Raw genomic sequence first — 13,452 nt, forward strand, 5'->3', positions numbered from 1 at the left:
TTTTTTTCCAAAGAAAATGTCACTGATAACTTTTTAATTTACCTCATTTCATCTCAGTCCTTATAACCTGAAAGAATTACTCAAGAAATAAAAAATATAAATAAAACATAGAGGCAACTCCTTCCTGCTGGAGGAGTTCAGGATGTTCATGCATCTTCAAGAACCTTTGCCTACAATGCTGCTCTGTAAATGGGAAAGCTCATTGAAAATTTACTGCATGAAGAAAATTAATGTCAGTTTAGCATTATATGCTTGATAATGTTTTACTTTGTATAAGTAGACTTCCAACCCAAAACATCAGAATGTGAAAATGTAAATCAAAAGGAAAAGTTTTCTGTCATGTATTAGTCTTAAATTGTCATATGCAAACTTAACTTTTGAGTAATATATATACTGACATTTTCAAATAAATAGTCTTGTGGTTTACTCTAATCAGATCTTTTGTAAAACAATCTCACAGATAAATTCAAGGAAAAGTCAATGCATTTTTTGAGAATCAGTGCAATAATACCCTCTCTTCAAACTAATTTGAGATTACTTCTGAATTTCATATTTTTTACTTTAAATTACAGTGTGTACAGTCCATATTTTAATTTTATCTTCAAATTTATGAGCATATCTCTTTTAGTATGAATTAATAAATAGAATCTTAAAGAATGTGGTATGAAAAGTATTTCTGAAAGTAACATTTCAAGTATTATGGTTGCTCCTTCTTCAATGTTATCTAGCAATGTTGTCATGTCACTGTTTAGTAGCAGTCTTTCCTATTTTGACTCTTTGTCTGCAATGATGTAAATTATATTCATCTTAATTACAGATAAAAAAACTTGTGGGCCTCATGAATTCCAGTGCAAAAACAACAACTGTATTCCAGATCATTGGAGATGTGACAGCCAAAATGATTGTGGTGATAATTCTGATGAAGAAAACTGTAGTAAGTAACTTTTTCCTAAGTACATATTGTAAGGAGTGGAGTCAGTTTAACATGTAAGAGGAAACTTTTCAATTTTGATAAACTGCATGTGTTTTTTTGTACAACACCATCTGAACCACTGAAAACCAGTTGACCAGAACTGAAAATGTCCCTTGCTGACATTCTCCAATTTTATTACTTCTTATAAAGAGCTGTGATTCTGTATCAGCTATGCAAAAAATGCATGACCTACGATTTCTCAATAATCTGATGAATTCAAAATAAATATTACAATTAGTTTGCCTTTGTCAATAAGTTACAGATGGCATTTCTTATCTCTGGATAAGAATCATAAAAACTGCTCAGTGATTAAGTGATAAACATTTGTTGACAATAAAATTTGATCAAACACTACCCATTATATTAATCATATTCCTGAGATGATTTGCCTTGTTTTGTATCGTGAGTCCATTTCTGTAATACTTAATCACATTAAGAAGTAGATGTTGTTTTTCAAAGTGGCTCGGCTCTCTCCTACCTATGAGAAACCTGAATGCCTATTAAATTTCTGTAATACTGATTTCAGTGAGTTAATTTAGATCTGGTTCTCAGGAAGAAATGACAAATTCTTAATGGTTTTATCTCATAATCATTGTCTTTATGAAAAATTTCAAATGGGAAATTCCACAAATAGTTCTGGAGTGCCTTTGCCTCAGATGACAATTTGTTCTTTTTTCTTGTGTACTTAGAAATCCAAGAAATTAGTATCTTGTGTAGATAATCTTGAATACATATTCCTGATTGTATATCATGAATGTATATTTTAGTATCTTCAAGGTAATGACCTAGAAAGCTTAATAAATTAGGCATTCTAATGCTGAGTACTTGCTGTCTGCCCCTTTCTCCAATTAAAGTCATGGTGTCCATAGGTACAGGATTTCTAAAGACTAGCTCATTCTGCTTGAAAGGTTAAAGTGCATTTGTCTCCTTTTTAATTTCTATCTACATTTGAAAATGTTGTAAGTTGCTGTAGTTTTCATATCCAAGTGTTTCATCTAAAGGGGCAAATGTCATGTGGCTCAGTAATCACTCAGAGCCATTTGTTATACCCCGGGGCGGGGGTGACACACAAACACTTTCTTAACTTTGTGGGAGATTTTAATTGGGAATTGATTATTAGTGCCAGTGGGATTTTTCCATTTTCATTTATATCATAAATCCCACAAAATTATTTTATGTTCTTTTATTCTCATGTAAAAATCAAATAAAGAGACATAGCTTTTTCTGTAGCAATGTTAATCTACGTGACTAGATAATCTTTTGAAAACTTGAAAATTAAAAAAAAACAACTTCTGCAAAACATTATTGCTGTTTGCAAAATAAGTTTCCAGGATCTTATTTAAAATTTGCTATGTGTGAGGTGGGATTTATTTATCACCCAGTATTAATAATTTTGCTCCTTAAAGTTTAGATTATCATAGTACAACATGATTAAAAAACTAAGTTCAAATAATGAGGGAGCAATCATCTATCCATTTTAAAAAAAAAATATCTAAGCTTGCCATCTTTGTGTTCACATCAGTAATTAAGTTATATATTCAGTTCTTGTCTGTTCTCTAGACTTGCAGATAAAGAAATCTGTAGTTAATTGTAATGGATGGAATTAGTGAGTTGAGAATACCCAGACATAGCTGGTGCATCAAACTAAAGGCCAGAGTGGTGATGTAGTGTTAGCTTTTTTTAATTTTTCTTTTGCGTGTCAAATGCATACTTCACTTCTAACTGTTGAATCCCATATTCTGCTGTTTAAATTAAATACAGTAGGCTGACACAGTTGTAAAATTCAAAATCTTGGAAGCATTGGGAAAATACATAATACTCTTCAGTTGTTTGAAATAGATGTAGAAAATTCTTTATAGGCTGTCAAGCCACTTATAGAATAAAGTGTAATGAAACAAATATATACGAAATTAGAACTTCAAAAGCATTTGACAAAATATATTACATTGCACATTACAATAAGTTGTTCATAGCATACATGAATATACAAAGGGCTTGTCAGGCAACTATGTCAGAAAGAGTTGTTTCTCAAGAATGCAGAATTAATTCATTGAATTATAGAAATTCAGCTCAAGTATTTGCATTTCTCTGTATAGTTTCATTTCATGCACACACAACATCCTGGTCAAGTTATCAGAAGTGAAACAGAATGCATGTTAAGAAATATCACATTATTAGTGGTATAATGCAAATAGTTGTGCCCGTTATGACACTGTTATTTAACTGTATTTGTCTTACAGTCTATTATTCTTTAACTATATTTTCACCCTCACAAATAAGTAAGAGTTATTAGGAAGGTTATAGGTCCATACTGAGTTAGTACTAAGCAAAGAAGAATGTATTTTTAACTCTTATGGATTAATAACTTTTGGAGAGGGAATTTGCCTTCAGAGTTTATTTGGTTTATTTAAAAAAATAATATTAGAGCAAAAAATAGTATTTTCTCTTTCAGGAAACTTCAAAAAAAGAAAATTCTGTAGAAATTACTATCTTATTCTTGCTGAAAAGAAAACACCAGTAATGTTTTATTGAATGTAATTAAAGAAAATATAATACACTGTAAACATTGAAGCAAAACAAATGTAATAATGCTGTAGAAACACATGAATTCAATCAGTGTAAAAATACTACTGTTGCTAGAGAATCTTCTCAATGCTGTTTTGTTGCTCCTACAAGTTGTCAAGAAAACAGATTAGTTAATTTTGTCCTGGGATATGTTCATATCCCAAATGCAATGAGAACTAGCAATTATTTAATGTTTAAGTGAAAATGTTTTAAACCAGCATATTGAAAGAAACTAAGCTGGAATGTCTCATAATGTAATCTTCAGTAAATTTTGAGTGGACAGTGCTGTACATTGACATCCTTTACATTGCTTAAGGTTCAGCTGACTTGGTGCAATTCAGACAATGGCTAGTGTCAGTTTTCTAAGAGCAGCTGGGTGTCAATGCTAGCCAAAGGCAAGTATGCTACTGTAGTATGATAAACTGATGTGTACTAAAGGTTCCTCCTTTTATATACACCTACCAGTCTCATGCGTAGGTTAACAAAGAACAAGTGTCTTTGTTTTGGTGAAACACAATGCTAAGTAAAGTCATGAAAATAAATAAGTGAAGAAAATCGCATTTAATGCCACATTAAATATATGAAAAAACCCAACCTATGGCCACTTTAGTAATCTTGTGTTTACAGGCATTCATTCTGCAGGATGGTCCATGTTGTTGTTTTTAGCAGTATTGTAATGGAGAATTATAAGGAAAGGCGGTTTTGTTTTTACCTCCTCTTCCATTTTGTCACATGTACTGTTTTTGGCTGGAATAGCTACAATTTTCTTCACAGTAGCTCCTATGGTGCTGTGTTTTGGATTTGTGACCAAAACAGTGTTGGAGGTGGACTGCTGTTTTAGGTGTTGCTGAACAGTGCTTGCACAACATTCAAGGCTTTTTCAGCTTCTCATGCTGCCCCACCAGTGTAGAGGCTGGGGGTGCACAAGAAGCTGAGAGGGGACACAGCTGGGACAGCTGACCCCAAGTGAACAAAGGTATATCCCAGACCAAATGGCATCATGCTCAGCAGTAAAAAGCTGGGGAAAAGAAGGAGGAAGAAGGGAAGTTCAGAGTTATGGCATTTGTCTTCCCAAGATCATTACACGTGATGGAGCCCTTCCTTCCTGGAAGCAGCTAAACACCAGTCTGCTGATGGGAAGTAGTGAAAGAGTTACGGTTTTGTTTTGCTTGTGCATGCAGCTTTTGCTTTACCTATTAAACTGTCTTTATCTCCACCCACAAGTTTTTGAACTTTTACCCTTCTGAGTGGCTGTGTGTGACTTAGCTGCCCTCCAGGGTTAACTCACAACTCAATGATAATAATACTCTTTTGCTGATATTATGTGGATGCATCATACTGGATACTCTGGTTTGGCTTATTGAAAGGTTTCAATTACAACGCAACCATGTGGTAATAGATCTGATGAATACTCATTCATCACAAGAAAGTGTGGCTTAAGATCTGATGAATACTCATTCATCACAAGAAAGTGTGGCTTAGGTATGTCCCCTAATTCCTCTAAATCTTTGTGATCTACTACCAAATGCTAGGATGAATCAAGAGGTCAATGTACACTTCTAACTCATTTTAGGTGAGGTGCTCCTATCCCATGTTTGTATTGCTGTTACTTCTTTTTCTATGTACAAATGCCACCTTTCCTATTATACAAATTAGTTTCTCTACAAGTTTGCTTTGTAACTGCTGTTACAGACATAGAATTTTCACAAGGAACAAACATATTTATCCTGTACAAATACAGGTAAGAAGTACACTGTAGGTTTGAACTTCATATCCTATTTAAAAAAAAAAAAAAAGAATTCCCCTCAGACTTGTATAACAGTACATCAGTCTCCTAAAAATCCTTTCAATTCATAACTTAGGGCAATATCTATGTCTATTAAATGCAAAATTGAACCCAAATATTAAATCATTTTAAACGTTTCTCATGAGATCCTTTTCTTGCTACCATTTAAGTTGATGACAAATGTCTGTTGGCTCTACAGATTATTTTCAGACTTTAAAATGTGAAAGTAGTTCATCTTATGTGCTGTATTTCAAATGAAACTCTCTAATAATTCAAAAATGCTTTTCTCGAGAAGGAGTTTCAGTGTTTTTATAAAGCAGAACCTGAAAGATGCTGTCCTTCATTGGTTATACAGAAGTCTATTAATACTTATTCCTTTCACTAACAGTGTGAGCACTGATGGGAAAGTACTCTTCTGTGTTCATATGTAAATCACAGAGATGCATTCCAGCAGCAGAAGAAATATGTCTTGCAAACAGAGAATTGAGAAGTTAGCTCCTTGTGTACATTTTTTCCAGAATCAAATCTCTATTTATAAATAATTCATTAGCAGTACAGAAAATGTATTTGCTTATATTTTGCAAATCAATACAGAAACATAAAAAATGTTTATTTGGATATGAATTACTTTTTCCACAAATTATTTCCTTTATGTAATTTATCACATCGTGAACTTCCTTTTCCTGGCCTGTTGACAACAAGAAGAATCAGATGTCAGTGATTTGCTAACACTCATACAAGGAGCTATTGCTTTGAAAAGAATTTGAAGTAATAGGTGTATAATCTAAGAATCCATATAAATGCTAACCTTTGATTTGCTTAAATATAATATTGCTGGAGAACTGATGCAATTGCTGTAGATCTGCTTTTATTATGCTTTCCTACAACTTCGAAACGAAAAATTGCACCTACGTGAAAAATGAAATTTCTCTCAAAATTTAAAATGGGGTAATTTTGCCTTTTTTTATGAAGTAAAGGCAAAAAAATAGCTGAAAGGTCCATTAAAACTATTCCTTTTTTGAAACAGTTCTTGATTTTTATAAATCCAGAAAAAAAAAAGTAAAGTTCAACTTTACCTTAGATCTGTGCCATTCATGTCTAGTATATTCTCATGCTGGTATTTACCAAATTCTTCTCAATCTCATGTGTGCTTTCATTGATCACTATGGTATATTTTTAAAAAGCATTCATGCTTCCACCTTCCATAACTACCTAAAGGACCCTTTAGCATTACCCAGTCCGTTACTGTCCATTGCTACTGTCTGCTCTTGGTCTCTCGTTTTTTTTTATCCTTCCTCCATTGATTTAGTCACTGTCATTTACCATTTGCCTGAACTCTTTTCCCGTCTCTATTAAAAAGATCTTACCAATTATTCTTGATTTTACATTATTTACATAATAAAATGTTTACTGTGATGGAAATAATCCCACAAATAATCCTTGTTTGTTTTTTCAGTCCTGCTTTCCCAAAGACCGGAGAAGTCTAAATTGCATGTAGAGACTTAAATTTTCCTCAGTCCCCACTACTTTTCTACCTTTGTTTAATCTGATGGTCCAAAGCCCAGACATTAACTTCATTTTTTCCAGTGTCTTTTGTAACGGTCCTCATTTTCAGGAGGAAAGCATGTAGTATTCTGCTGGGGAAACCTTCCACACTGGTCCCCTTGCCAGTGTTTCTGTGGCAGCAGCAGCAAAAACACAGAGCTGTGCAGCCAGTGAAGTAAATAGGCTGAAACAGCCAATCTCACCTTCTCAGGATCACTCCATCACTCCCTACAGCCTGCTTCTGCTGTTTGCTTTATCTGTACCTTGAATTAATTTTGCGTCTACTCTTCCCCTTTATTGTGTCTGCCTTTTATAATGACTTCAGACCTCCCTGTGTTTTATTTCTTCCCAGGGAGTAGAACGACATACCCATTTATCACCAAATACTCCACTTACCTTCCAAACTTTACTGTCTTCTACCCATCTGTAAACTCCTTAGAATCTTTTTAACATCTAACATCTCCCTTCTGTTTCCCTGAAATTACTGGAAAATTACCTACTTATACTTACAATTTTTTTTTTTTTTTTCCTTTTCTGTGTTTTCTAACACATTGACAATAGTGGGGTTTTATGGAAGTATACTGTCCATTGACTTTTTCAACTCACTGTATTTTCATTCTGTTAAATCTCTAACAATTTCATCAGTATTTAATTCAGTAGATTATTGTCATGCTTCTTCCCATACTTAATTTCTGGAAAACAGATTTTACTTGAAACTCCAACTTTACTTCTTTTGCAATCCATTTACTATCTCATACTGTTCCCCTGAATGTCAGCACAGGGGAAGCTGACTCTTGACACACACACATATGCTAAAAGATATGTGTAAATGGTATGCTATTGCATGATGGAAAGTCGAAGATCTGGTTAGTTTTAATTACATTGTTATTAACAGGTGCAAAATGAATTTCTAGTCTGTGGTACCTATCTCATAAAACCTGTAATAACATACATGCGTTGAAATAAATATTTATGTCGTCAGCATCACATAATTTTCCAGAGAGATTTGATAGAATGGAAATGAAAGTATTTTCATTACTATCTTACTATATGTAAATTAAATTTAGTTACAAAACAAAATCCTGCAGAAAAAAAATCCTTTTAGTTTTCAAGTTAGTGGTTTTGACTTTGTTATAGTCATTCATTGACTGATTGGGGGGGTTTATGTATAAAATATTTTATGGAAATGCTAATAAACCTAGGGTTGTTACTTTTCTTTATTCAGAGCCTCAAACATGCACTTTGAAAGACTTTCTTTGTGCAAATGGAGACTGTGTTTCAGCAAGATTCTGGTGTGATGGAGACTATGACTGTGCAGATGGCTCAGATGAGGTAGGATTCTTCCAGGAAAAAAATATTTCTTTAGAAAATTAGTAGTTTTCTGTTGTTGGAGAATGGATTCCCACATATGAATATTTTATAAAGCAGCAATGGGAATTCTACACATGAATCCGTATATGCAAATATCTTTACTAAATTAAAACTAAACCTATTGAAATAGTTATCCTGAAAAGAGAACATGCAAATAAAATCCCGTTATGTTTAACAGTAGTCTACATCATTTTGTCCCAGCAATTATCTGAACCTCTTCCCATCCTGGAAATAGTTTATGTCCTGGTTGGGGAACCACTCTTTCTACACACAGCATTGGTTTGGTTTCTGGGTTTTTTTGAGAAAACAGTGTAGACTGTTGAGTAGCAGAAGCTAACTGGATAATGCTTTGGTGTTTTCCTGTTCTTTCCTATCTGTTTTGTCCCTTCTTCTTTCCTACCAGTGCTGGACCTCAGGTGCTTCCCACCTGCTTAGAGGGTACAAGCCACCTTTCATGAATCGTATCTACAAATACATTTTATTTCACAAGGCATTACTGTATTTCATAGTGTGGAGGAGTATAGGCTGTAACTTCTGTGATCAGCTATATATTTACCAAAGTTTATATTAAACTCTTGATCTTGTATATACATTGTTTTTATTGTACCAGAGGTATTGTGAAACAGGCTGTTCCAGAGACCAGTTCCAGTGTTCCAATGGTCAGTGCATATCAGCAAAATGGAAATGTGATGGTCATGAAGACTGCAAACTTGGGGATGACGAGAAAAATTGTGAACCAGGTATTGTTTTAAATTATGCTGAGAAATAAAATGAAGCCAGGAATAAATCAGAATGAAACAAGGGGGAAATAAATCAACAAATCAAGATTCCTTGGGCACTAGAAGTAGCGAGGAAAGCAAAGAAATCTGAAATACTTTATCATTCCTTTGTGTATCACTGTGTCTTCCTACTTGTGATTTGAAAACCTCACTTATGTACAACTATGCAATATGAAGCTTGTTGGGGGAATAGTATTTAATTTAATTATATTGAAATATAATTTGATAATGTATACTCAGTGTATGAAATTCTGCTCTGAAAACAGCAGTAATTCTTGGCATGTCACTACAGTGTCTCTGGGGGTTTTTTTGCTTTGTGGTGTTCATTCAATGTTTACTAGTCTTTATGCAAAGGCTTTCTCAAGCAAATTATTTTTTTTCTTGTTATTGTTTTATTTCCTTTTTACTGTCTTGGAAAATGCAGTTCTTTATTTTTGCAGGAATTTTCCTAAATTTTTGGTAAGCTTCATCTGGACGGGTGCAACTTATAGAAGCCTATGACAAAACCCCCCTCATTTACAGTGTGACAAAAATATCCACCTATATTTTAAATAAAACTGATGAATACGTATTTATTTTAATTGTAATAATGTATACTTTCTAAAACCATACTTTCTTGTAAATTTAACTTAATTATAAGCACTTTAATTACTAAACCCTAAGAACTTTTTAAATAATGCCATTTTTTAATACACTTGTTCTATGAATATGTGTGTAGTTACCATTGTTACCAAGCATAAGGAAAACACAAAAAAAGGAACTCCTCACTGATAAAACAGAAATATCCTTTCAGTATCATTATACAATTTACTTAGGGTGCAACAATTTCATTTTTTCAAATATTTCATTGTAGTTTACAAACATTTGGAAAAGCTCTGGTCAGCTACAAATACATGTTTGCTCACTATGTTAACTAGATGGAAATATTAAGTTATAAAGAAACTTATGTATAAATTGTCTTTTTCTTAATGCTAAAATATGTCTTTGTAACCAGCATCTCCAACCTGCTCTTCAAGTGAATACGTGTGTGCAAGTGGAGGCTGTATTTCAGCATCTTTGAAATGTAATGGAGAGTATGACTGTGCTGATGGATCTGATGAGGTAGGTGACAAAGTGACAAATTTCCTTTTTTTTTTTTTTTTTCCCCTGCTATCTGACATGAAATTTGTTAACAGTTTAATGTCTGAAAATAATTAAAAGGGCAGATGGGGTTTTTTTGCATCTATTTACCACTGTCAGGTAACTTAGCCCCATGATTTTGGTTCCCTGGTAGTCGCACTGCATTATGTTTGTTTGCTCTGCAGCCACCTTTTGGAGCAGACAAATTTGTTTCCCCTAAGTCAAAACTTGAGCATGGTTCTGGGGGATTTTGCTTCAAGGACAGCTCTGTACTGTCAGCATGGACAAGTTCGTGTCAAATTTGGCTCCCTCTGTCCTCTAGATTCATCTGATACAATCCTAGCAGGCACCTCAGCCTTCATGCCATGCTCTTTCTACATGTTGCACTGTTGATATCTTTTTTAAAAATTACCACCTTCATGAACAACTTCAAGAAAAAAAGACCAAAAATAGTTGTTATTTCTCAGAGTCATAAAGGTGCCAGTTGGAGGATGAAGGAGGCCTGAGCCAAATGCTACACAGTGCAGATGTAGACAATATCAATCTAGTCCTGATCAATGCGGATATGAGCCAGGTCGCACTAACTGGCCCCATGTCCAGGGTCATTTCTTGTAGGGCAGTTGAGTTTAGAAACGTAAATGTAGCCAATTGTTTCCATTGCTAACACTAAGCAACATAAAGAAGCAATATCAGAACATATACAAAGTGTGGTTACAATTTCACTTGGACTTCAGTAACTACTTGAATTGCACACTGCATTGTCAGGGACAACGTTATTGTGTGAAATACGTAGGGCAATGAAAAACAGCATTGGTAAATTTTGTTAGGTTTGTTTGAAGTATGTTGTTCTCATTCATTAATACTTAGCTCATATCTGTATCTACACAGATGGATTGTGTAACAGAATGTAAAGAAGGTCAGTTTCGATGCAAAAATAAGGCATACTGTATCCCTGTCAGATGGCTTTGTGATGGGATCCATGACTGTGTGGATGGCAGCGATGAAGAAAAATGTGACCAAGGTAGAGACACTTTTCTTTAAAAGGCTTACTTTATCAGGTTTTTTTATCAAGATGCGTTGTAAATTAGTGGTACCCTGGCTATTCTGAGTGATGAAGTGAAAGCTCTGTGAGTTCTTTTGACAAAGACAGTATAGCAGCTTCACAAGTGATTTGCAGGACAAAGCAAAACTTACCTTATGACTCACAGCTCATTGTTCCTTCTTTGGGTTTCCTTCCCCAAGGACCAAGAGGTTGTGTTGTTACTGGAAGCATATTCTGTCTCATCAGGGAAATTGGTAATAAGTCCAGTTAATTTACAGTTTTATAGGAAACAATAAATTACAAAGCCATGCAATATAATGAAAAATTGCTAAATAAGTAATCTTAAGACCCCAGTTTTTTATTTATTTCTGTGGAGATGAAATGTTGCAACTAACTAGAACCCATAAAACCACATTTTGAATTCTCACTCTCCTTAGAGAGCAGAACTATGCACGTAAGTTGATACAGATGAAGCCAAGCCCTGTGCTCAGACTCTCATGCTTATAATTAAGCTTTAAATATGAGAAGTACATCTGTTGATCTAATTCTCTTAGTTGTTGCTGATTTTTTTAACCGAACCTTGCCAGGCAGTGTAACATTGCACAAAATTCTTAGTAATTCAATAATTGTGACAAACACAGAAATTCTCACTCAAATAAAAGAATTTTTTTTCAAAAGCAAAATTTTATTCAGCAGTATGTCAGCTTCTTGTTTTTTCCAGATTTTTATTCTTTCCTTTTCTTTAAAGTGAGTAGTTCTGTGTGTTAGTCATCTACAGTCATATGGTATGTGTGTAACTTCTAAAGCATATTGCAGTGCAATAATAAATAATAATAATCAGAGATGAAGCAAGCAACTACAGAGTAAAATATCCGTCCCTTTTTTTGTTGTCAGTCTATTAAGCAACACTTACCACTAGGAAAAAAAAAAAGTTACATGGGATGATTAAGTTTGAAAGAGAGACCAGAAAATGAAGAAAAGAGGAAGAATGTTTCAGAGACGTTTAGATGCAAAGAGAAAAACTTCATAGTTGGAAATATTGAAGAATGAACTGTTTTAAGAAGACAAAGATAACAAAGTTTTAAAAAACTTCTAGTCTATTTTAAAACTGCTTTTAAAATATCTGGACTGTATCTGTTTAAAAACCGATGAAGTGTAAGCAAGTAGTAATGCGCTTATTTTATCTGAAGCACACGTTATTCTTTGGATAGCATAATGGAGCTTCTGTGAACTACAAATTGCTTATAATGCAATAAGAAGCCTTTTGCCTAGTTGGTTATTGCTATAATACTTTGTATTTATGTCACAATTATGATTTCTGTTATAGAAATCTATTCTATAAAGGAATTATGACAGGCAGAGCAATCACATGAAACAAATGCCAGTTGATCTCACTGATAACTAATTTTCTTCCTCTTTGGAAATACAGCAAACACAAATAGTTTTATTCTACAGCATTTTAAAATGATCTGTAATATTTATCTGTAGCCCACTGTGCATATTTATAAGCAGCTCTTTTCAATCTTACTATACAACCAGAATTATGGTTATATTGTGATTACACACACAATTATTTATATTAATGTCTTTCATCATGGAAAATACTTGAATTTTGTATATTTTTCCTTGGATGATAATGAAGAATATTTCTGTTAATGTTCGTAAGTTATATTTGCAATGGGAGTGAATTATATTTGGTAACATAGTGTGAGAGTTCCCAACATCCTCTTACATGGTGGATATTTCATGCAAATTAATCTTCTGGAAAAAAAAGTTAAACCATTCTGAACCCTTTATAGCAAAAGAAAGCCTTCTGTTGATTTTAATGGGCTGTGAACAGGGCACTGAATGAATAAGTAAAAAGCCATCAGAGCCTGATCTAACTATTAGGGTGGGTGTAACACATTTGAGGAAAGCCACAGTGAGAGTTTTGGTGTTATCATATAAAATTTCATTGTTTCCTCCTCTGCAGGTACACAGCTTTATTTCTTTTATGCTCTGCTTCTGTCAGGAAACTGTGAATCCAGTTATCATAAAAATGTGCTATATAGGAAATTAATTTCAAGAAGTTTCCATAACTTCATTGATTGGTAGTGGTAAAATTTAGTCATAATTTTGAAACAAAATGCCTTCTTATTGCTACACACATTAAAACTGAATCCAGCTTGAACCAATTTTTAAAGTTTGAGCACTCCAGCTTAAAACATTTTCTCTTACCCTCTGTTCTATTTTGTTAGCTGATTCAGAGTTGAATCGATACTGAAGTTACACG

The 13,452-nt window shown here is 33.7% G+C and overlaps 1 protein-coding gene across 1 annotated transcript in view; it reads left to right on the forward strand.

The window, feature by feature from the left end:
* The window catches only part of LRP1B (LDL receptor related protein 1B), a 750,913-nt gene that overhangs the window by 671,203 nt on the left and 66,258 nt on the right, over positions 1 to 13,452 (forward strand). Inside the window, exons 66-70 of the mRNA XM_074828545.1 lie at positions 818 to 934; positions 8,095 to 8,201; positions 8,851 to 8,980; positions 10,014 to 10,120; positions 11,027 to 11,159. Coding sequence (XP_074684646.1) covers positions 818 to 934; positions 8,095 to 8,201; positions 8,851 to 8,980; positions 10,014 to 10,120; positions 11,027 to 11,159 — 594 coding nt within the window. The remainder of the gene's footprint in view (positions 1 to 817; positions 935 to 8,094; positions 8,202 to 8,850; positions 8,981 to 10,013; positions 10,121 to 11,026; positions 11,160 to 13,452) is intronic.

Source organism: Strix aluco, chromosome 6, assembly GCF_031877795.1.
Source record: "Strix aluco isolate bStrAlu1 chromosome 6, bStrAlu1.hap1, whole genome shotgun sequence".
Taxonomy (NCBI): domain Eukaryota; kingdom Metazoa; phylum Chordata; class Aves; order Strigiformes; family Strigidae; genus Strix; species Strix aluco.